We start from the raw sequence: 26,326 nt of genomic DNA, 5'->3' as shown, positions 1-26,326 counted from the left end.
GACGATACTAGCCGAGACTCTCCGTAGCGTGGTGCCAAACGGCAAGAAGCATATATATAATTATAATAAAGTTACAATAAATTAAGTTAATATATAATTATATATACAGTACCTAATTTATATATAATAAATAAATAATTATATGTACAGTACCTAATTTATATATAATACTGTACAGACAATAGCAAACTCAATTTAGCCACTCCGTAGCGTAGCGCAGGGCGGAGGAAAGTAGTTCGGCTGCTCATCCACTATTGGTCCAGATTCTATCAATCTTGTCGCGAAATGAGTCGGCGACGACGTTTTAGGAGCTCCTTTATACATATGTTGCTACAATTTTTTCACTACGTTATAGGAATTGTCGTTATAGGAACGCACGTTATAGGGGGGTCGACTGTATATAAAATATAATTGTGCTAAACTAGAGAGAGAGAATGTGATGCTGAAATGGCAAACACATTTGAATGAAATACTTCATTTGTCTTTCAACAAAGTTTTTGTTAGCATTGCTTAGCAATTAATTACTAACTGAAGAATGAAGTGTTTAAATAATGCTATTTATTTTTAAATATGTATAGTACCTATTTGAATAACACAAATAAATAAAATTGTTAAAATTAATTATTGAACTTCTCTGAATTTTATAAATACAGGAATTCAATTTTTTATAATAAAGAAAACTGTAAATGAAATTGTATCTTATCTTACATGGCTGTAAATTAATTCACCTTCAATGAACTTCTAGCTGTGAAGTTTCAAAATTTATCATAATTCTGACTTGTAAATTTCATATATTTATTTGCTTTTTGATTTTATATTTTTCCATATATTATTCTATCAACAAAAAGATAAAAAGAATACTATGATATAAATTAATTTTGTGTGTCATTATTTTTCAGGACATTATCCTGCCATTTCTGATGACTTAGTGAATTCTTATCATTTGTTGTTAAGTTGTATTGATCTTCTATATGGTAATGCTGTGATGGCTGACAGAAAAGACTTATTGAATCCTAATTTTTCAGGTAAATAATAAACATATTTTTACATTTTTGTTTTGTAACACATAAATTCAATTTATACAAATGTTGTGATAACAATTGTATAATTTATTTGATATAATGTAATGTCTGTATCCATGATAAAACAATTTCCTATTGAAGAGTAGAATAAAACACTAAGACTATATAACTTAACTCTTTCTGTTTGAAAAAGCAAAAGTCGTTCATTTCTTTGAGATTTTAATCTTTTTTAAATTTATGTTGATTTATAATAGAAAACATAAAAAGTACTAAACAAAAATTTTTCAAAATGAATTGATCTAATTATTTTTATGACACTAATTTTCAAATTCAAATTTCTAACCATGAACTAGTTTAATGATGATTTTTAGAAAAGTAGAATAATTTAATCAAATAAATAAAAGAATAAATAGATACAATAAATGAAGAGAAAAATGATTAAGTTGTTTACAAAAACTACTGGGCAGAATGATTTTATAAAGAAAAGTATTTCATTTAAATGTATTAATTGAATTAAACAACAATTTTTTTTATCATTTAAGTGACCTCTTAAAATTTTTATTTTTACAATGAATTAAGACATTAAATTTGAAATATGATGTAATCTTGATTTGCTAGCATATCTTGTTCTTGAAAATCTCTCATAAATCAAAATTTTATAGAGATGAATTTTTATTTTTTCTTATGGTCAGAATTTGTATTTTGTTTCTGCATCAACCAGTTCCTTTATCTATATTCTTCAAATAACATTAAACTACAGTAGAGTGTCGTTTATCCAAATCAATTGGGAACTGGGGTTGTTCAGATAACTTATTTTTCAGATAACCGATTATGTACGAAAAAATATATTAACCTATCTCATGATGAAAATTTTCTCCGTTGCGTGTTGCTTCGCGTTGAATTTTCGTCGACGTTAAGCCTAACGAAGACTATTGTATCGTTAAAAATTATTTTTTTACTTTGTACAAATAAAATAAAGATATTGAAAAATATAAAAACAAAAAAAAAAATACACTTTAGAAGTTGATATACTATCAAAAACGTTTGATTCAACACAACACACAGTTCTCAGAAAAACATCACACAAAAGTGCCAGTGCTGCCAGCTAAAACACACGCACCAACAAAAAAAAATATTGGAGTAGCCCAAGATATAGCCAAAGATTGCAGCGCCACAGCACTAGCGAAAATTTAAATTTGCCGACTGAAATGCTTTTGGATAACCAACGTTTCGGATAACCAACTTTCAGATAAACGACGCTCTACTGTACTACAAAACACAGAATTTGTATCAACTAATTATTTTAAATGAAATAAAATGAAATTTTTGATTAAATTATTCACTGCTGTAAAAGGTGCTAATAGAAAATGAGAGAAGTTAATTCAATATATGTGTAAGGGAAGTAAATATATGTTATGTTATCAGACATTACTTACTGAAAAAAGAAGGAAAAAAAATAGTTAAGACTATAAGTAAGCAGAAGAATAAGTAAAATAGAGTAAAATAAAATTGTAATTATTGATAGAATGGTTTCTAAGGTAGAGTTCACTAAATTGTATAATCATATGAGGGTGATTGGCACTACTAGTGAACAGATACACACAGAATGTTCTTGAAACAAAGACAATACAAGCGATCTGTATGAGAATTTTAATCTTGTCATACCTGTGATTAGAATATTTTGTTCCTCTAAATTGAAAGAGAGAGAAATATGAAACAAAGAAGCTCTCAAATACAGGTAGCCCTTGGTTTATGCCAGCTCAATTTACGCCGATTCACAATAATGCTGCTACGCAATTTGCCGTTTTGTAGTGTAATTCCCCGATTTCCCTATGCCAGACTGATTTTCATTTCAGTGTTGACGTATTTACCGAGTTGCGATATTGTACATTCGTTAAAACAAAGATTTTTATTGAATATATTTAGTTTTTCTGTTTAATATTATTGGGTATGTATACATTTGCATTAAATCAATATTAAAACACTAAACGTTTAGGTACCCACGAGTCAAGTTATCAAACTTAATAATCCAGTAAATGGCGTCTGAATCCATAGCGCCAATGAATGTATCCCGTATCAATTCATTCAGGAAAACACCTTACAATGCAGTAGCACTTCTGGCTATCACAAACTATCGTTAGTGAGACAAATCTACTTCTCATTGGCCAGACAATACTTTTTTATTAGCCAGACAATATCTATTTCTCATCAGTCAGACGATATCTATCTCTCCTTAGCCACCTTGAATTTTCCCACTCAAATTGACCTTATACATGCGCTACGGTGACCGGTGGTCGACCAATCAGTGTCTCTGCTCATCTGTAGCTATACGTCGGGTTAACGTATCCTTTCAACTATGGAAAGTTTAATGGATGAACTTTGTGAATTAGACAATGATTAGGAGCGAAGTGCAAATGTAAAAAGAAGCATCATTGCATTCATTCGACCATATTCCGAAATTCTCAATGAAAGAAAACAAAAATGTAAACAATTAAAGATGGATATTTTTTCCGAAAAATGTAAGAGATCTGAAACTAAAATTTTTTAATAAAAACGTTTCACTTTATTTTATGATAAAATGCATTTTAAAAATTAAAAATTTATATGTATTTTGTATTATATTGTATTAATAAACAAAATTATTTGCTTGTTTTTCACTTATGTAGAACCTAACCCTATACCTCACTGTAAATATGGGTTCATTTTACGCCAATTCGATTTGCGCCGGCTTTTGTAGGAACAGAACTGCGGCATAAACCGAGGGCTACCTGTATACATCACACTATTATTATTGTATATTTTAAGTGTTTATTATATTTTATTATTGAAAATATTTATTGTGTTTTTGTATTAAAAAGTCAAAACAAACAGTATTATATTTTTAGTCAGTAGAATTGTAATATATTTTTAAGATATTTACTTGATTTATTAATTGAATTCAAAAATTTGTTTAAAAAGTTTGATAATGTACATTTTTTCAATCATTTATCTGATCTGAATATTTATAATGTAAAAGGTTTTTAGAACATGCACATGTATAAGTTTATTTTGCAGTTGCTAGTAACATTTGTATGAATTTTTTAATGTGTTTATAGAATTAAATACATTATAATTTTATGTATTATGCTTTGACATTAAAACAACAAATTTAATTTGTTTTACATGACTATCTCAAGATCTACCTATCATCTGCAATGTCTAGTTTGTCCCAGGATATTTTATATCCTGGAACAAACTAGATCATAGAAATATCATTGAAATGACTGTATGTTGTTTATGTCTGTGTTAATAACAATGTTTTAAATAATGAAAATTTTAACATAAAAAATTTTTATTTTTAAATTGGAAGGTTAAAAAAAAAAAAAAATAGAATAATTTCTCAAACTGATTTAATTATCATAATGTTAGATTTTCCCATTAAAAATTATTGAACCTAATTTTTTTATAATTAAAAATTTTGTTAAATTACAATGATATTTTCTCTTTAATGTAGGATTTTCTAATAGCAAAAAAGTACCAACAGAATTACCATGTATTATTCAACATTTATGTGAAACACATGAAGGTTTGGTTGTAGATGCTAAAGGAATTAAAGAACATTGGTGGAAACCACATATTTATAGAATGATGTCAAGAAAGGTATAGATTTTTTTTTCTTGTATTAAATTTAATCATTTTATCAAGATTTTTGACAAATTACAGTTTTATATAGAGTAAATTTTACATGCCTGGTTGTGATTAAATATTTGTAATATTGATTTTAAAAAATTATTTGATAAGAATTCAGATAACTAAATTAGTTTAATTATAACTTAATAATTTTCAATGACATTATTATTATTTGGTATCAGAACTTTTTATAATCTTAGTGTTTTGATTATAATAGGAATTTAATGTTTTTCACTTTGCACAACTGAATCTTTAAAGTTTTGGATTTTTTCAAAATTTAATTCAGATTAAATTAATCAATGGATAAAAGCATAAACTATATTAATTAATGGTATACTTGCTTACTGGAGAATAAAATCAATAAATATAAACCATTCAACTATCCAGCAAAATTCTTTAATAATTTAAAAACGTTTTCAAACGCATTAAGCGTTCATCTTCAGTTATTTCTCCATTCGAACTGTGAAATTCGAAAAATTACGCAACGGAAATTCCAAATAACGATTATGTAAAAAATTAAAAGGTAACGCGTTACAAATGAAAGTGCTATATACAAATATTCGTGTGCTCAATAAACAATAATAATAATAATAAAATAATAACAAAAAATAAAATAAATAAATAAATAAATCTATCAACGATCATCATAAGCCTGATTGAGCCTTTTATATGGATCTATGCCACTTCGTCGCAAAAAGATTTCCAAGCGGACGAAAGCCCGTCGGCATCTCTAAAGTTGATACACTGTGCGCTCTTCTGTGCCTTGTGGATTTCCAACTTTTCAAGGTATTTTACCGCGTGTCTAGATCTGGTGGCTTTTATTATAGAGGCCTGGTCCCAGAAAACAGTGATGCCTTGTTGCTTAGCATAAGCGGCAAGGACCGTGCTGTCTACCGTTTTGTTCACTGAAAGCTTATGCTCATTGATTCTTTTTTTCAAATTCCTCAAAGTTGCGCCTATATATATTAAATTAGAGTTGAACCTGTGGTCCCGTAGCGGTATCGAGTATATTCCTGTTAAGGAGTTGCGTTCATAATCCCCCTTGTCATTCCTTAACATCCTGTATATAGTGGGATTACGTCGATAAACTATCTGCAAGTTCTTACTTTTGGAAACCCTCTTGATAATTGGTTTAAGGAAAGGTATACTTTATACTACCACTTTATATATCTTCAGAATATATAAAATATATTCTGAAGATGAACGCTTAATGCGTTTGAAAACGTTTTTAAATTATTAAAGAATTTTGCTGGATAGTTGAATGGTTTATATTTATTGATAAACTATATTATTTTTATGTTAAATTTTTAATCAATAACTATATTTTTGTTATTTATTCATTAGAAATAGAATGATAAAACAATGTTTAAACTGTAAATGATTATAAATGTTTATTAATCTTTTAGAACTGTGGTTCTCAATATGTGGTTCACAGAACACGGGTGCTCTGTGAAGCCACTTCAAATGTTTCGAGAAAAATCAAATATACAATTAAAAATTGTTACAAAAGAAATATCAATACAATATAAAATAATTTTTGTATGGGAATGTAATCAGCAAATGCCAATGTCATCATCTACTAGATTGAGTGAGCTTGATTTCAAAAAGGTTTGCCACTCTGCTTTAAAGCTGATGTATTGTAAGTGTTTCGTGGAAAAAAATGTCAAAGTTTAGTGTTCCCCAACTTCAAAAAGATTGAGAAGAACCACTTCTTTAGAAGGCATATACTTTATTGATTTATGTTGTAATTGGAGCAATATTTCTTTTAGACTGTAATATATTTTTAAGATATTTACTTGATTTATTAATTGAATTCAAAAATTTGTTTAAAAAGTTTGATAATGTACATTTTTTCAATCATTTATCTGATCTGAATATTTATAATGTAAAAGGTTTTTAGAACATGCACATGTATAAGTTTATTTTGCAGTTGCTAGTAACATTTGTATGAATTTTTTAATGTGTTTATAGAATTAAATACATTATAATTTTATGTATTATGCTTTGACATTAAAACAACAAATTTAATTTGTTTTACATGACTATCTCAAGATCTACCTATCATCTGCAATGTCTAGTTTGTCCCAGGATATTTTATATCCTGGAACAAACTAGATCATAGAAATATCATTGAAATGACTGTATGTTGTTTATGTCTGTGTTAATAACAATGTTTTAAATAATGAAAATTTTAACATAAAAAATTTTTATTTTTAAATTGGAAGGGTAAAAAAAAAAAAAAATAGAATAATTTCTCAAACTGATTTAATTATCATAATGTTAGATTTTCCCATTAAAAATTATTGAACCTAATTTTTTTATAATTAAAAATTTTGTTAAATTACAATGATATTTTCTCTTTAATGTAGGATTTTCTAATAGCAAAAAAGTACCAACAGAATTACCATGTATTATTCAACATTTATGTGAAACACATGAAGGTTTGGTTGTAGATGCTAAAGGAATTAAAGAACATTGGTGGAAACCACATATTTATAGAATGATGTCAAGAAAGGTATAGATTTTTTTTTCTTGTATTAAATTTAATCATTTTATCAAGATTTTTGACAAATTACAGTTTTATATAGAGTAAATTTTACATGCCTGGTTGTGATTAAATATTTGTAATATTGATTTTAAAAAATTATTTGATAAGAATTCAGATAACTAAATTAGTTTAATTATAACTTAATAATTTTCAATGACATTATTATTATTTGGTATCAGAACTTTTTATAATCTTAGTGTTTTGATTATAATAGGAATTTAATGTTTTTCACTTTGCACAACTGAATCTTTAAAGTTTTGGATTTTTTCAAAATTTAATTCAGATTAAATTAATCAATGGATAAAAGCATAAACTATATTAATTAATGGTATACTTGCTTACTGGAGAATAAAATCAATAAATATAAACCATTCAACTATCCAGCAAAATTCTTTAATAATTTAAAAACGTTTTCAAATGCATTAAGCGTTCATCTTCAGTTATTTCTCCATTCGAACTGTGAAATTCGAAAAATTACGCAACGGAAATTCCAAATAACGATTATGTAAAAAATTAAAAGGTAACGCGTTACAAATGAAAGTGCTATATACAAATATTCGTGTGCTCAATAAACAATAATAATAATAATAAAATAATAACAAAAAATAAAATAAATAAATAAATAAATCTATCAACGATCATCATAAGCCTGATTGAGCCTTTTATATGGATCTATGCCACTTCGTCGCAAAAAGATTTCCAAGCGGACGAAAGCCCGTCGGCATCTCTAAAGTTGATACACTGTGCGCTCTTCTGTGCCTTGTGGATTTCCAACTTTTCAAGGTATTTTACCGCGTGTCTAGATCTGGTGGCTTTTATTATAGAGGCCTGGTCCCAGAAAACAGTGATGCCTTGTTGCTTAGCATAAGCGGCAAGGACCGTGCTGTCTACCGTTTTGTTCACTGAAAGCTTATGCTCATTGATTCTTTTTTTCAAATTCCTCAAAGTTGCGCCTATATATATTAAATTAGAGTTGAACCTGTGGTCCCGTAGCGGTATCGAGTATATTCCTGTTAAGGAGTTGCGTTCATAATCCCCCTTGTCATTCCTTAACATCCTGTATATAGTGGGATTACGTCGATAAACTATCTGCAAGTTCTTACTTTTGGAAACCCTCTTGATAATTGGTTTAAGGAAAGGTATACTTTATACTACCACTTTATATATCTTCAGAATATATAAAATATATTCTGAAGATGAACGCTTAATGCGTTTGAAAACGTTTTTAAATTATTAAAGAATTTTGCTGGATAGTTGAATGGTTTATATTTATTGATAAACTATATTATTTTTATGTTAAATTTTTAATCAATAACTATATTTTTGTTATTTATTCATTAGAAATAGAATGATAAAACAATGTTTAAACTGTAAATGATTATAAATGTTTATTAATCTTTTAGAACTGTGGTTCTCAATATGTGGTTCACAGAACACGGGTGCTCTGTGAAGCCACTTCAAATGTTTCGAGAAAAATCAAATATACAATTAAAAATTGTTACAAAAGAAATATCAATACAATATAAAATAATTTTTGTATGGGAATGTAATCAGCAAATGCCAATGTCATCATCTACTAGATTGAGTGAGCTTGATTTCAAAAAGGTTTGCCACTCTGCTTTAAAGCTGATGTATTGTAAGTGTTTCGTGGAAAAAAATGTCAAAGTTTAGTGTTCCCCAACTTCAAAAAGATTGAGAAGAACCACTTCTTTAGAAGGCATATACTTTATTGATTTATGTTGTAATTGGAGCAATATTTCTTTTAGACTGTAATATATTTTTATTCTGTTTACTTCAAATAACATTTTTAATCATTAGTAGATAAAACATAATTTTAAGATGATATATGAAAATTTTACATGATATAAAGTTCTTAATTTCAGAAAATTATATTTGGTATTATTTTAAAATATATTCTGTAAATATATTACATATGATAAAAATTTAATTACTACATAAAAAAAAATTAAAACCAAGCATTTTTTGATTTTTATTATTGGGCTGCAATTTTAAAAAATTATAGACATAAATTTCCATTGTCATTTGTCTGTCTGTTAATCTCAAGAATGGAGTTAGATAAATGAAGTTGAAACCAGATATGGAAAGTTTAGGGGCAGTAGGCCCTGATTAACTATATACAAACTTCTGGTATAAACCAGAAGTCATGTTATTTCAATTCAAAAATTTTTCCCTGAAGGGAGTTAGATAGATAACTGGCACAACTCTATTGATAATAGGAAATGTATGATGTACAGGGACAAAACACCTCTAAAATATGAGAACATTGTGACAAAAAATTGCAGCCTGGCATTGTTGCATGTCACAATAAATAATTACTCATATAAATATATTTTTTTTAATATTTTTGTACTAATAAAATATATGAGCCGTTTATTTTGAAAATGGGGCAAGTCAAATTTTTGTTATTGCGAGATATTTAAAGGTTAGCATTTCAATATATTTAAAAATATTGGTAAGTATTAATAGATATATTTTTAATATTTTGTGGTACCAGATAATGTAAGTTTATAATTCAATAGTGTTTACAGTGCTGACTAAAAAAAGTAAGAGTTTCATTATAACTAAATGGACTTGCCTCACTTTCAAAATTAATGAATTATTGTAATCGTTCATTTAATTGGGAATTTTTTCAGTTGCATCAGCCTTTTTTTAATAATAAAAACAAAATACTATTCAAATTTTTATAAATATTTATTCATTTGATAAAAAGTGAAACAAAACAAAGAATATTCTAGTAGAAAATATAACATAAAAAAAAAAAATTCAGTTTTATTAAGAATTTCAATGAAATTATACATTTTCAGTTTATACGTAGGTATAATTAAATGAATTTTATTCAGGATTTAACATTTTAAAATATTCATGATGAACGGGAGGTATATATGGTAATAAATCCATCATGTCCTTGTATTTTTCAGATGTAATAGATCTCCTTTTTTCATACAGAAAAGATAACTTTATATTTCCGAAATTACTTGGTCTTCCTCGTTGTGGTGACAAATCGATAATTTTAAATTCAGCATCTCGTTCTATCGAAGTTTTGTAGAACATTTTGTATGGTGCATCCCTTGTAAATCTGATCCAGCATATATTTAACCAATTCACGGTTTCTCCATCGGTATTTTTGTTTCTTTTTAAAACTGCTTTCCCCAGAGGTTGGGTTGAAAAAAATTTTCGCGTTTCATTTCATGTACTAAAAATTTATTATGTTTTCGACAATTTCGTATTAGTTTATAGTAATCCTGGGGAATATACAAGGAACTGGCTTTCCGGATTGCCATTTCTACCACTCCAAAATCACGATCGTTCGGTAAAAATGAATGTCCTGAAAATAAAAATTTGTGATCAATGATATTTATTTCATTGTCACCAGACTGAACAATTTTCATCCACATTAAGGCCAACTTTATGTTTCTATTTTGGCCAGTGCACATGTCACTATAAGCTATAATGTGTTTTTGGGTTGTCACAGTCTGTAAGTGCTTCAAACAGCAAGATGCTACTTCTTGTGCTCTTCGGGATAGCAAGATGCTACTTCTTGCGTTCTTATAGTTTCATCCCAAACATACATACTAACTTCATCATTATGAAAATTGTGGAAGCCTTGATTCAATACATACATATTCCGCTTATATTTCTCGGTGTTGGAAGTAAACCTATTATTATCGAAACACAAAATTAAGATATACTTTTTGTTATTTATGAAATATTGTACAACCACCGACTTTCAATATCAAAGATAGATAGATAGAAACACCCTAGATTTCAGACATGATGTCAAACGGCCACATTGCTTCACCATACAGCAACTGGAGCTAAATTTTGCCGTAAGATATGAAGTCAGAAATAACTTCAATCTAAGATGGACTTGCACCACTTTCAAAATAAACATATTTTCAATACTGTTAAGAGCTAAAACTTTCATCTCCCAAATATTAGAATCTGATTTTTTTTTTACTATAAATTGTTTACACATAAAAAGATCATAACAAGTTTTATCTATAACTACCATTATCTCAATTTTTTTCAAAAATGGACTTGCCCCACTTTCAAAATAAACGGCTCATATATTTTCTATTTCACTTTTATTCCTTCTCTGTTATGATTACTTTTTTTTTTTTTTTCAATTTCTCTTTCACATATATTTATCGCAATATTTCTGAATAATAATTGTCTTTTTGGGTATCAGTTTTTGGTATAGAATTCTTCAAAATAAAATAAAATAACACTTGTCTAAAATAAAAACAAAGCAATGGTATTGACTAGAATTTTCTGTTTTATAAAGGGTTATGTTTTGTTAATGCAAACATAAAGATTTGACTCATGTTTAGAACTGCTTCTTCAATATAAAGTTTTATGTTTCAAAGGTGCCTGATACCATATACAGTATATATATTTTAATTATTCATCTGTGTAAAAACATGAGACAATTAAAACACACTATGCAGGAGTTGCTCTGAAAAATTTAAAAATATTGCCACCATTTTGCCAGTTTAAAATTTTTTCATCACTTCAAATTATTTATCGCCACCAGTTTTACTTACTAATTAATGCAAATGCTGGTAGCCTTATCAGTGTGTCATCTGGAAATCAAAAGTGACATGTTAAACTGTCACAAGAAGAGGGCCAAATGTTTGGGTGTCCAATTTGAACAAAACTTAGTGAGCATGTAGCCTTAAACACAAACAGCTTTTTATCGAAATAATAGGACTCACTTTTCAAGCATTTCTGAAAAATGGGCCTTTAAAAATTGAATGTTTAGCTTATACGATGCCATACGATAACTACTTTCTATGTTCAAGAAAGTCAATGGCCTGACCATACAATGACAAAAACTACTGACTGATTCAGAAGTTAGTGGCTCTGAGATTGCGTGGCATCATTANAATGCCTCACGGTTGCAAAGGTGTTCAATTTGATGTGACTGCCTAACCAATTTGGCGTTATGGAGGTCAGCCTATATTTTGGGGTCCAAAGCATAGGTGGATAGTGCAGTGGTATGCATTTGGTTGGCGATATTATACTTGTGCTCCTGCATTCTTTTGCTTAATGAACACTTCATGGATCTGATGTATACTAGATCACTTTGGAATCTGTGGTCTCTGAGGGGAGTCATGTAGACACTGGTGCCCGACTTTCATCGGGTTTTGTCTTTGCTGTGGTACTGGCTTAATTTGTATAATATATACACAATGGTACCTTATTTCTGTTCTCTATTTGTTTTCTTGGATATAGGTTTTTAGAAATATCTTATCTCTTTTTAAACATGTTTTTGATGTGTTCCATGTTTGAATCTTACTGGTTAAAAACCTGGTGAAGACCGTGTTTATGGTTGAAAATGTTAGTTTTCATGAAAAATTTTGTTGTTACTGGGCTATAATAAGATTCTCATAAGTGAATAATAATTTAATAATTAATGTAATGATATTATCTTCTCTTTTCTGTCTTAGTAAATTTTATTTTTTTATTTTAGATTTTAAAAGGAAAACCTGAAACACTTTCAGGTTTGCTGGATTTAAATAATTTTAAAGAAAATAAGTAAGTATTTCTGAAATAGTGTTATTAAAATAGCTTGTAATAAAATAAGCTAAATAATAATTTTAATGAGAAGTATGTTAATACTGAAATATTTATACTTCATAATAATGAAACTTTTATACTTCAACACACAACTTTTTATTATTTTATTATTTAGGTAATACAACTGTGGATAATGTAGATGTACTAATTACATTGCTTTTAAAATACCTCAATACTATGCAGATTTTTAAGATGATTTTTCAAAAATGCATCTTTATTATATATATTAGAATATTATTAATGTTTAGAAATTCAAATTTTTCAGTTTAATGATAGAAATATATAGTAACATCAAAAAAAATAAGAATTTAATTAACAGAATTATTAAATCATGGTTAGTAACTACATGTAGTTCTTAAAGTTACACAGTAAGACATTCACAGAATGCTAGCATTAAAAGAAATGAACAAAAAGATAGCAAGAATTTTTTGATTCATTACATTGAATAATCAGCAGTGTTTGTTAATTATTAAAGAATGATAATAGGAGAATTTTTACAATACAGTAGACCCCCCCTATAACTCGGTAGATACGTTCCGTCTTTTATGAATTTCATGTTGTACGAGTCCTTAATTAAATACATGAGACAATCACAGCCCGGCACGTATGCACTTTACAGACTATGACTGTTTGAAAGGTTTTCTTCCATATATATATATATTTGACAGCTGAAGCATTGTATTTAGTTCACTCAATTTTCTGATTAATTAATGATAACTACATAACTGATCAATAAGTGATTTTCATTCACTGATTAATAATAATAATTTAAAACAACTTACAGAATTACTGGTAAGGATAATCCACACTCGAGAATCTTATTATAGCCCAATAACAACAAAATTTTTAATGAAAATTAATGTTTTTGACCATAAACACAGTCTTTATCAGATTTTTAACCAGTAAGATTCAAACATGGAATGTGTCGAACAACGTTTAAAAATTATTTTTAAAATATGGAACAATTTAAATGCGTGTAGATAACTTTTAACTGTAAATGTCCCAATAGCAATATAATTATCTCTACACAAAAAACAATAATTAATAAGATATAAATAAAGGCATAGGAAAAGGTAGCTAAATGCTAGAGTTTCCCGGTTTTTTCATAACACCACCTCCACGCATAGGAAACATTATCATAGCATAACATAATCAAACATTATCATATTCATAATACCACCTCCACGCTTAGGTAACAGCATCATTTGACGAAAAGAATTAAGAATCATAATTGTAAAGTATCGTCATCAGGAGGAAGTCATTCTAATCTACATTCTCCAGCGCTTACTTTTAGTGGATAAAAAGCTGAAACACCCCAAGAAGGTTAGATGGATCAAGAAGACATTCGTATGTCACCAGTTCCTATTTTAAAAAATTTTTGTGTTTTTAAGGCCTTTTAGCATTTTTGGCGGTTAGTAGCCTAAAAAGGAAGGTTGGTCGCTGGAATTGTATTGTCTAAAACACAGAACTAATAAATGTTGGTCCCAGTTTGGGCAAACTTTGTCTTAAAATATTAAAGTATCCTTTGAGTTAATATAGTTACTGGCTAGGCTGGCTTTGTAAATTTCTAATGCCTCACGGTTGCAAAGGTGTTCAATTTGATGTGACTGCCTAACCAATTTGGCGTTATGGAGGTCAGCCTATATTTTGGGGTCCAAAGCATAGGTGGATAGTGCAGTGGTATGCATTTGGTTGGCGATATTATACTTGTGCTCCTGCATTCTTTTGCTTAATGAACACTTCATGGATCTGATGTATACTAGATCACTTTGGAATCTGTGGTCTCTGAGGGGAGTCATGTAGACACTGGTGCCCGACTTTCATCGGGTTTTGTCTTTGCTGTGGTACTGGCTTAATTTGTATAATATATACACAATGGTACCTTATTTCTGTTCTCTATTTGTTTTCTTGGATATAGGTTTTTAGAAATATCTTATCTCTTTTTAAACATGTTTTTGATGTGTTCCATGTTTGAATCTTACTGGTTAAAAACCTGGTGAAGACCGTGTTTATGGTTGAAAATGTTAGTTTTCATGAAAAATTTTGTTGTTACTGGGCTATAATAAGATTCTCATAAGTGAATAATAATTTAATAATTAATGTAATGATATTATCTTCTCTTTTCTGTCTTAGTAAATTTTATTTTTTTATTTTAGATTTTAAAAGGAAAACCTGAAACACTTTCAGGTTTGCTGGATTTAAATAATTTTAAAGAAAATAAGTAAGTATTTCTGAAATAGTGTTATTAAAATAGCTTGTAATAAAATAAGCTAAATAATAATTTTAATGAGAAGTATGTTAATACTGAAATATTTATACTTCATAATAATGAAACTTTTATACTTCAACACACAACTTTTTATTATTTTATTATTTAGGTAATACAACTGTGGATAATGTAGATGTACTAATTACATTGCTTTTAAAATACCTCAATACTATGCAGATTTTTAAGATGATTTTTCAAAAATGCATCTTTATTATATATATTAGAATATTATTAATGTTTAGAAATTCAAATTTTTCAGTTTAATGATAGAAATATATAGTAACATCAAAAAAAATAAGAATTTAATTAACAGAATTATTAAATCATGGTTAGTAACTACATGTAGTTCTTAAAGTTACACAGTAAGACATTCACAGAATGCTAGCATTAAAAGAAATGAACAAAAAGATAGCAAGAATTTTTTGATTCATTACATTGAATAATCAGCAGTGTTTGTTAATTATTAAAGAATGATAATAGGAGAATTTTTACAATACAGTAGACCCCCCCTATAACTCGGTAGATACGTTCCGTCTTTTATGAATTTCATGTTGTACGAGTCCTTAATTAAATACATGAGACAATCACAGCCCGGCACGTATGCACTTTACAGACTATGACTGTTTGAAAGGTTTTCTTCCATAAAATTAATCGATTCTAGACTAATTTGACTCAACATTTCCAAAACATGTATAATTTTTTGGGAATAATCCATATAAACTATGCTATAAACAAAAAATTGTAGGATTACTTACCTAGTGTGCACCATTTGATGACACCATTGCTTAAGCTTGTTTTCGTCGTGGAGCGGCGCATCGAACGGTGGGTGCGTGTTTCCTGATAAATTATTTTTCTGTGAAAAATTCGCTGAACTTTGGAGACATCATTAATATAAATATAATTTTAATGGCCGTTAAATAATAAATGGTTTTTCGTAGGTCCGCTGCTCGTTTAAACTCAACGGTTTGTGCAATATCTGCTATTGGTCTAGATTCGACCAATCCTATCACGACACGAGTCGGCAATGACGTTTTGCTGAATTATACGAGTTTTTTTAGTGTGTTTTTTACGAATACTGTCACAATTTTTTTGCCGTGATACAGGAATCCGAACTATATGAACTTGTGTTATAGGGAATCAGTCTAAATTATAGGGAACCTGTATAATTAAAATACAGTCGACCAGACTGTATTTTAATTATACAGGGTGAACCAAAAGTAGGTGGACAGAAGATGGAATAGTGTGTTATGGTTATACTATAAAAATGGTGTATATTTAACTTGGTTATGGTAATGGTTGAAAAATTGCATAAGAGATGCATTTCAAGAAATTAATACAAGAAGATACTTGTGCAAAAATGCTTGTCGAAGTATGAAACGGCGAAATGTAGACTTCAAAGCTGTGTAAATTGTGATGGACAGCAGTTTGAGCCATTTGCATTAATAAAATTGTATTGTATTGCATTAGTAGCCTACATACAAGGTGCGTCTGAAAAGTTCGATGAATGATCTCATAGTTGAATAACTGTGCAGGTTAGGATGTTGCGCTCACACAGACATAGTGAGAGACTTGCCAACTAGTGGCCCCTAGCATCGAAATCACGACAGTTAAACGGAAGTGCTCACAACAAACGATGCAACACAGTCAGTGTGAGAAGGAGTGTCACTGCGAAATGGGGCAACGTGTGAACATCAAGTTCTGCTTCAAATTAGGCAAAACAGTGATGGAGACCCATGAAATGTTAGTGAAAATGTATGGTGTGGAAGCAGTGAGTAAAAAGTGTGTTTTTGAATGGTTTAAATGCTTCAACCGTCAACAAGCACAACTCCAGACAACATTGAATGAGTGTGATGGATGCTTGCGGATGATCGGCGCCTGTCATGGGCTCACACTGTCCTTGCTTATCTTCAAATTTTCTGCTATCATTCTCAAAGACAGGTTCCACAAGCATCCGTCGCACTCGTTCGATGTTATCTGGAGTTGTGCTTGTCGATGGTCGACCAGAATGCGGCTCATTGTCGACATCTTCCTTTCCGTCTCTGAAGTGTTTAAACCATTCAAAAACACACTTTTTACTCACTGCTTCCACACTATACACTTTTACTAACATTCATGTGTCTCCGTCGTCATTTTGCCTAATTTGAAGCAAAGTTGATGTTCACACATTGCTCCATTTTGCATTGACACTCCTTCTCACACTGATTGTGTTGCATTGTTTGTTGTGCGCACTTTCGTTTAACTGTCGTGACTTTGATTCTAGAGGCCACTAGTTGGCAAGTCTCTCACTACGTCTGCATGAGCGCAACATCCTAACCAGCGTGGTTATTCAACTATGGGACCATTCATTGAACTTTTCAGATGCACCTTGTATAATTGTATATGCAATCTCAAAATATATATGTATATGTAATCTCAATAAATGTTATCATTTACTGTCCATCTACTTTTGGTTCATCCTGTATGTTATGTATACTTTTTGGTATTTTCACATTACAAATGCAAATTTGCTGTTTTCATAATCCATTATATTCACTTTAAATGACCATGTTAAAATTTCATGTTGGCATGTACCTCTAAATAGAGGACAGACTTTTTGGTTGTGATGGTGTCCCTGTTCAGAGGTTATACTGTACATTTTATCTACAGGCATTTCAACTTGATTTTACTCAAACAATATCTGGAAATAAAAAGTTTAAGATAAGGTTCTAAACAAAATACAAGCTTACTTTAGCAGTAATGTGTTAAATTTCACAACTGTTATAATTAAATCACACATCTGTGTTAAGTAACAACAGCTGTTAAAAATACCAAAAAACTTTTCATTCAACCCAGTATAATTAATAGGTATATTTTGCCATTCTGTATGGCATATTGGTATTCCTGGCTGAAACAAAGGAAATGTGTCAGTCTTCCTGTAGCTGTCACTCAGTACTGTAAACTTTCTCATTTCTTTGGCTTTTTTGTTTTTTTATGATACATACATGCTAGGCTTGTAAACTTCTTGTTAAAGTTGTGTTAAATTTTAGTTAAAATGCTTTCATAAGTGTGTTTTTAGGGGTCTGGGATGGATTGTCTAATTTATATTGTTCCTTTATGGGAAAAATTCATTTGGTGCTGAACAGATCAGCACTCAAACAGCCTTCCAGAATGAATTAAGTTTGAGTACCAAGGTATTACTGTATATTTCTATTGCTATTTGGTTTAATAGAAATACTATTTCATTTTAAAATATTGTTTTCAGTTAAAACAATTTTAATGTATTGATTAATTAAATAATAAAATTGCTATTGTAATGTTACAAAAACGTATTGAAAATTATATCAAATCAAATAATCAAAAAGTAATGTAGGATGTTTAGTAATTGCAAAGCAGTTTTTTTTACAAATAAATAGGCAATTTTTTATTATTAATTATTATATTTATGAAACAGGCTATTTTTTAAAAATATCTAGATTATAATGTTTCAAGTTTTCTCATCTTCAGAAGAATTTTGACAAAAATACAGTAGAGCATCGATTATCTGACCCCCGATTAACCGTCACATCGGTTAACCGATCATTCTAGTCGGCAAATTTCAAATGTCCACTAGTGATGTGGCACTACAATATTTGGCTATGTCTTGGCTACTTTAATATTATTTTTGTTAAATTTTTGCATGTTTTAGCTGGCAACATCAGTTCGACCATTGAAGGGAGGCCAGTATTTAAACGAGACTTAATTTTCTAATTACGAGTGGTTGTTTGTTTTGTGAGCAATAAAATAATTTAAAAATAAGTTTTAACGATACAATAGCGACGATTATTATTATTTTTTTAAAGAATTTGCTAGGCTTAACATCGATGAAAATTCAATGCGAAGTTGGTGAATTGCAATATACTAATATACTAATTACATGGGATATACTAATATACTATACTAATGTATTTTTTTAATTTTTTTTCGGTTATCCGATTTTTCAGTTATCCGACCAACCTGAATCCCCAATTGAGTCGGATAATCGATGCTCTACTGTATATATTTTTTAAAAATTTAAAACGAATAAACATATAGCAAATTACCTGTTAGTTTACTTGAATGTTAAAGAGAGTCTATAATGATAAGTACCAGGATATAAAAACTTATTGCTACACATTGATTGATGTAATTTTCTAATCCTAATACAGTAGCCCCTCATTATATCATGCTTGTTAGGAAACAAAGAAAAAGCATGATATATTCAATAGTGCAATATAATTGAGTACTAAAAATTCAGGGCTTATACTAAACAGATTATACATTCTATGGAATCTCTATCTCTATTCTTTCATTAGTATGTGTTTCTAATATAAAATAAGTTTAGTTTTGCAATACAAGTAGCCCTCGGTTTATGCCACAGTTCCATTCCTACAAAAGCCAACGCAAATCGGATCGGCGTAAAATGAACCCATATTTACAGTGAGGTATAGGGTTAGGTTCTACATAAGTGAAACATAAGCAAATAATTTTATTTATTAATACAATATAATACAAAATACATAAAATACATTTTAAAAATTAAATTTATATCATTCCATGCAATTGCATGAATCTAATACCCATCTAGATAACAGGTACAGTAAGACCCCACTTAATGTGGGGGATGTGTTCCTAGACGACAAAGCGCTAAACGAAACAGTGTTAAACAAGGTCATTTTAATATAGAGTAAATAGGGCTAGGGGAACACGCAACCAAAAATAAACAAATTTTACTTCAATTTTAAGTTATTTTTATATCAATTTGCACACTAATATATGTTAAATAACACACAAAGATATGCGCACAGAAATGTAAAATTCATTTTTTGTGATGAAGGTCCTGACTTTTCTGAAATTCTTCTTTTTTGCAATAAAGTCATGAAGTTTCATTTGTCGCTTTTTTATTTCCTTAAGCAAATGTCAATAGCAGAAGATTGCATCCAAAATGTTTCGTTTTGCTTTTGCACTTCTTTCAAAATCCGGATCATTCACTACAATTTGATCAATGATTTCGGTTATTGTTACCAAACTTTTACTAAGGAAATCTGTAGAAAAATTTTTTGGGTTCTTTGTTTTCAGAATCTCTATTTTTCAGTTCTAAATGAATTCCTTGTTCTGCCAGTTCTTGAAGGCTGTCGTTTGTAAGGCTCACACCAGAAACCTGCGGTAACTCCTCAATATCCTGCTTGTCTATATCTCCTAGTCCCGCTGTATTGATTAGGTTGAGTTTGGTCAACCTAACGATACAGCGACAGGCTCGTATTGAGAATTCTTGGATATCTTCAGCCATAACTTCTTCCACACTTTGTTCGTGCATTTATCAGTTAATTCTTGCCAAGCCAAGTCAATATTTCCTATGGCATCCATGATGTTATATTTTTTTCCAAAATTGCACCAAACAAACATAGATTTAAAGAGTACACCTTTTTGCCACCTTTTTCTGATTGGTTTGTGTTCATAAATAATTGTATTATATACGAATCAATAAAATGCCACAATAATCCAAATGTAAATTTTGAGCTTTTTTTTTTTAAGGCTTCAAGCAGACTGCATTATCAGCGTTAAGTGAGGCAGCATTAAGCGGGCTCTTACTGTACTAGATTTTTTTGATTCTTGTCTCTGCATGGCTCTGACACTCTTTTTGATGAAGATGTGGGCAAGATTATAGAAAATAAAAAGGCAATTGGAGCATGTACTAACCCACTATATTTTTTCTGATAATGATGACAAACACAGTTAGTTCTATAATATATCTAATATCTTGAATGTCCTTTTATATGGAAATTTATAATCCACGTTGATTCACATGAATTATAAATTAAAATAACCAGAGAGAGTAATTACAATCAAATTTTTATACATATTTACAAGTAATTTTAAATAAAATCTGAACTTACATGTACAAACTATACAAAAACAAAAAACACTAGATACAACAAAACTTAAATATTTTAATTTTTTAATACTATACAATATATAACAGAAAATATTAAGAATAATTTTCTGTGTTCATGTCATTTAATCCTAATTCCTCATTCTGTTCAAATGTTCGTTCATAATGAACTACAGTCATCTTTGGATCTGGATCAGGTGCATAAATATTCTACAAATAAAAAAAATAATATATGTTCACAAAATAATTATCTTCTGTAAAAAATTCTAAAAAAATTACATTACTAATATTCTACATAAAAGTTTCTAATATTGTATTATACTTGCATAATGTTTAAATAAATAAATGCAAAATATAAGATATTAATACATGAAATTTACAATTAATAAATTTTAAATTTACACTTTAAAAACAAACAACAAATTCAAAGATTAAAATAAAATATACCTGTATATAACAATTTCCACAAGGATCATCCATAATGAATGTGACATTTTTATTTCCTTTACATACCTGTTATTTAAAGTAGATTAATGAAATAGAACTGAAAAAAAACTTAATATTTCTTATAATAAATATAGTTTTTAAATAAAAATTTTAAACATTAAAAATTATGGTCAGTAAAATATTTGCATTTCTCCCCACTTATTTTTTAAAGTGTAAAGAATAATCATTACATCTGTAGCAGAAAATAATAATAATAATTTTTATGCATTTACATTATCCTAAATTATGTCCATTTAAGCTTGAAAAGCAATAGAAGAAAAAGTAGATGTGTTCAATGTTTACTTGAATTTATTTGAACAATATTTTAAAATACTTATTGAAAAATATAACTTCTAAAACTAAACAAAAATAATAAATTTTAATCAATTATTAAAGAACACTTTTTCTCTTCAAATAGGATATTCGGATCAAATCTTCAAAAAAGTCTATTCCATATATCATTTATCTTTTAGAATATTTACTGTAAAAAGTGCACTTAGTTTGTTTCAAAGCAGTTAGTTCCATTAACTATTTAAAAAAAGCCTCAAACATTTGTTTAAAATGTTAAGGAAAATTTTCATTTCATATTGACTAAAGTTTTAATGAAATAAAAATGTTTAGTGAAAAATAATTAATATTTTAAATTTACACGTATGAAACCAGAAATGAATCAAGGCCCTAATAACATAGTAGTATTATTGATCATAAAGAATAATGTTAAACAGATCAATGTACTGCAGTATATTTCCTTGATTAAAACCTAGGGAGGTTTACTTTTAAAACAGATATTACCAGAGTTTATTAAGACCAGAGTTTTTTCAAGGGCAGAAGTTATTACTATTAGGGTTTCTCATTTCCCAGTCCTTTGCTTGTTCTGGGATTTCTAGAAAAAAAATGATCTGTTTCCTGAGATATAATTAATTATTTTTAAGACATAAAATAAATTTGTGTAAAATATGTATTAAAAATTACTTTTGAATTAAAAAAAAATTATTAAAGTTTGTTGAAAATGGTTTAAAAAAACCTTTCAATTGAATTGAAAATTTAAAGAAAAAAAACGAACTTACATCAAACTTCTAACTTAGAAGGTAATTTTTGGTTTTTAAATAAAACATAATACAAAATATTATTGTAAATTTTTATAACAGGATTTTAAAAAGCAAAGATGGTCAAATACTCTGATCACTCAATCTGGTTCTTATTTTAATAATAAAAAATCCTGCTAACGAGAATGCCCTTTCCGATTCAATTGGTGCGGGTGGCATCGTCTTTAATGCATTTAAGAGAAGACAAATGTTGTGTTTTTTCCACCTGTAGCCTCAAAGATTTCTAGTTTGTTTTCAAGATGCACTGCAGTACTTCTTTTCCTGTCTAGTATTCTTGATTTGTCTACCTCAGCTGCTTTAATAGAGGCATGAAGCTTATAGCCCAATAATTCAGCATTTTGTTTGGCTTTAATAATCAGGTTTATGAAGAAAAACTTCATACTTATTTGTATCCTTGCCCAATTTGCACAAACTGGCATAATGCACTTATTAAAGCTACTGAATATGGTTAAAAATTAAGACAGCATTGCGTAATTATTCTAGATATTACAGGTTCTGAAAAGTAAAGAATTTTCAGAGTCCTGCCACAAATAGGCTACACGTTGATTATTGATAATCTGTGACATTGATAATAACAAACAAAAATTTAAAAAACTAATAAACAGACTTAAAATTAATAAATACAACATATTCTGACAGTTTATGAGTTAACTATACTTTCTATTTACAAAATTTCCTCAACCTTAACACAAAAAAAAAAAATTGAAAGAAATATCTTAATTATTCACACATTTTCCAAACTATCAAAATCATTTATTGACTGTGTTTATCGGTTATAATTACATTTGAAATTATTACAGTTTTGTAGTTAATCCAATTTAGTGTCTTTTGATATGATTATTACATAGTCATTCAGATCTGCTTTGATGTTGTTGTAGGAATCAAGATCTTGATCTTGACTATCATCTTCTGGTTCTCTTTCAAAAAGAGATGGTGTGTGAACCAGTTTTCCTAACTACTCTTCAGCTGAAAAGCTTGACTTATGAACTTAACTGCAACTCCATACTCAATATTTAACAATATTTATTTCATTTCAAAAAATGTTTCTGTAAACCTTGGAATAGAAAGTGCTTTTCAACTGTAGACAATTTGAATAAGAAGTAGAATTTTAAGAGAATTTATAATTAATTACATATTATGGAAACCTATCTTGAACATCAAGAAAATTGAATTATTTCTCTAAATTCAATTTTTAATCTTATATATTTTTCATATAATGTATGATGATGACAATAACACTGTAATAACAATAATGTATTCATTTATCTTACCTCATCTAAATTATTTAGAAATGTTTCCATCTTTTCTTTATGTTGTTTTCTAGCAGCATCGCCAAATGTAAATGGATTGTCCATTTTCAACTACAATGTTGACAATTATTTAATATAAATTGAATAAAATTATTATTTTTTTGTTTTTACCTTAACATTCTCACCTGCTCTTTAATATTTGTTAATAAACCTTCTAGGGTTGTAAACTTGCTACCTAATGTATGAGATCCAACTTCTAACTCTAGTTCAGGAATAAGAATTTTACATGTTTCTGACTGAAATAATAAAATGATTTGATCAAATATTCAGTTTAATAAAAATTAAATAAAATTACATAAAATTTATGTTGGTTTAAAGTCAAATACTTTCTAATTACTGTCAATAAGTTATCATAGCTCCTGCATATACATATATATAAGACTAATTACTAGTTTTTTTTCACTTGAAATCCACTAAAAAAGTGATTAGATATGATGTAAAAAACAGTAGAATAAATTTTAATGATAACCGAAGAAAAAGTAATTATATAGCCATATGTAAATGATATTTTAGTTGGGCAATTATGTCTTTGTTAATGATTACCTACAGACTAATAATTATTATTCCTTTTTTGTAAACAACTTGGAAAAACTAGATATATTTCTATATCTAGTTTTTCCAAATTGTTTACAAAAAAGGAAGAGACACAGTGTCACTTTTTACAGAAAGAAGAGAAATCAATTTCCCTTTCCAAGAGTTCATTCCTTATCACAATCAAACCATCTGATTATCTACCCTCTGCACGACCCTGCACATCCTGTTAGCAACCGTAAATCCTTTTACGCTATTGGTCAGAAATTACAATAAAAGGGGCGATTTTCCTGCCATTCGCAGTCATCCAAAAAATAGATTGCCATATGAGATGCAGTCGACATAAGTCTGAATTTGCCACATAGATGACAGGCANTCCGATGATCGCCTCGAGATCTCCGATCATTCCCCTTTTATACTTTTTTAGCGTGGGAAATCTCGGGGATTCTTCTGACGCAAACTGTCACTTCTCCCGATTTATGACAGTCTCCCCCGTCATGGGTGACGACAATGCAGACATCGCTTGACCAATTAATGTTAAATTCGTCATCACCTGGGGAGATGACTGACCATTTTTGGTAATGTTCTCACTGTACGGGTGACCCTTGTAGGTGACCTCTTGTCTACTCTCTATACAGGAACACCCGTCCGTCTCCATCAACCGGACACCCGCAGGAGACTATTCTTTTACAAGGTGTCTGCGGTGTGACCAATTAGTAAAAACAAACAAACATCCCGGGGAGAGGGGAGTTCTTCCGCAGTCGCCTCGGACGACTTCGTCCTAGGGATGACCTTCTTGACGGACGAATTATGCAGTTCATTATCCGGGGTCTATTCCTCGGGTAACGGGGTGAGAATGGGAGAAATAACGGAAATAATGACGAAAGAAATATAAAAATTCTCATACGATAGTCAGATTTTCACAAATGTCTAGACTAACTCATCTTAAAAAATCAATTTTTAAGACTCAAAATGGCAGTAAACTTAGTGCAAACATGTATTTTTACTTAGAATTGTGCAAATTGCATTTGAAAATTTAGCGTATTGAAGTATCATCTGTGAATTGTAACAAAAACTTTAATAATTGGGCTGAAATTTGAAAAAAATTGTTGATCTATAAATTCCCACAGTCGTTTGTCTTCCCTTAATTTTGAGAATGAACTTAGATAGAGGAAAGACAAGATCAGATATGGAAACCTTAGAGGCAGGAGGCCACGATTAACTATATATGATCTTCTGATGCAAACTGGAAATCNGACTCGTGGGTACCTAAACATTTAGTATTTTAATATTAATTTAATGCAAATGTATACATACTCAATAATATTAAACAGAAAAATTAAATATATTCAATAAAAATCTTTGTTGTAACGAATATGCAATGCCGCAGCTCAGTAAATACGTCAACACTGAAATGAAAATCAGTCTAGCATAGGGAAAATCAGGGAATTACAGTGTGAAACAGCAAGTTGCGCAGTGGCGTTATTGTGAATTCTCATAAATTGAACTGGCATAAACCTACAGCTACCTTTACTGAGTTTTATTCATGGTTATATTGTATTAAATGACATTTGTGTAAACATTGATATTGTGGACACCCATTTAGCATTATTGTTTCTTTAATAGTGACATTTAAAGACAAATACTGTAGATATGAAAACAAAATATCAGTTATGATTTCATTATACGTTACTACATTTCATAATAAACACATTAAAAATTTGTGTAATTTATATTTTTCAATAAAGATTATAAATACAGTAATTGCAAATTAAAAATGTGTGATATATCCAAATCAGTGATATAAGGAGGATATATTAAGAGCAGTCTAAAAAAAACACTACTAAGTTATTACTGTTTACATTTATTTTAAATACATTTTTATATTATATTTTAT

At 29.0% G+C, this 26,326-nt stretch overlaps 1 protein-coding gene across 1 annotated transcript in view; it reads left to right on the top strand.

Moving 5' to 3' along the window:
* Positions 1-26,326, top strand: part of LOC111617886 (retinoblastoma-like protein 1) — a 133,897-nt gene that overhangs the window by 59,023 nt on the left and 48,548 nt on the right. The window contains exons 5-7 of the mRNA XM_023359235.1: positions 900-1,025; positions 4,516-4,661; positions 12,734-12,798. Of these exons, the coding sequence (XP_023215003.1) occupies positions 900-1,025; positions 4,516-4,661; positions 12,734-12,798 (337 nt within the window). The remainder of the gene's footprint in view (positions 1-899; positions 1,026-4,515; positions 4,662-12,733; positions 12,799-26,326) is intronic.

Source organism: Centruroides sculpturatus, unplaced genomic scaffold, assembly GCF_000671375.1.
Source record: "Centruroides sculpturatus isolate CEXI.00-Female unplaced genomic scaffold, Cexi_2.0 scaffold215, whole genome shotgun sequence".
NCBI classification, from domain to species: Eukaryota; Metazoa; Arthropoda; class Arachnida; order Scorpiones; family Buthidae; genus Centruroides; species Centruroides sculpturatus.
The sequence above is the reverse complement of the archived record's forward strand: the minus strand, read 5'-3'. Positions and strand labels throughout refer to the sequence as shown.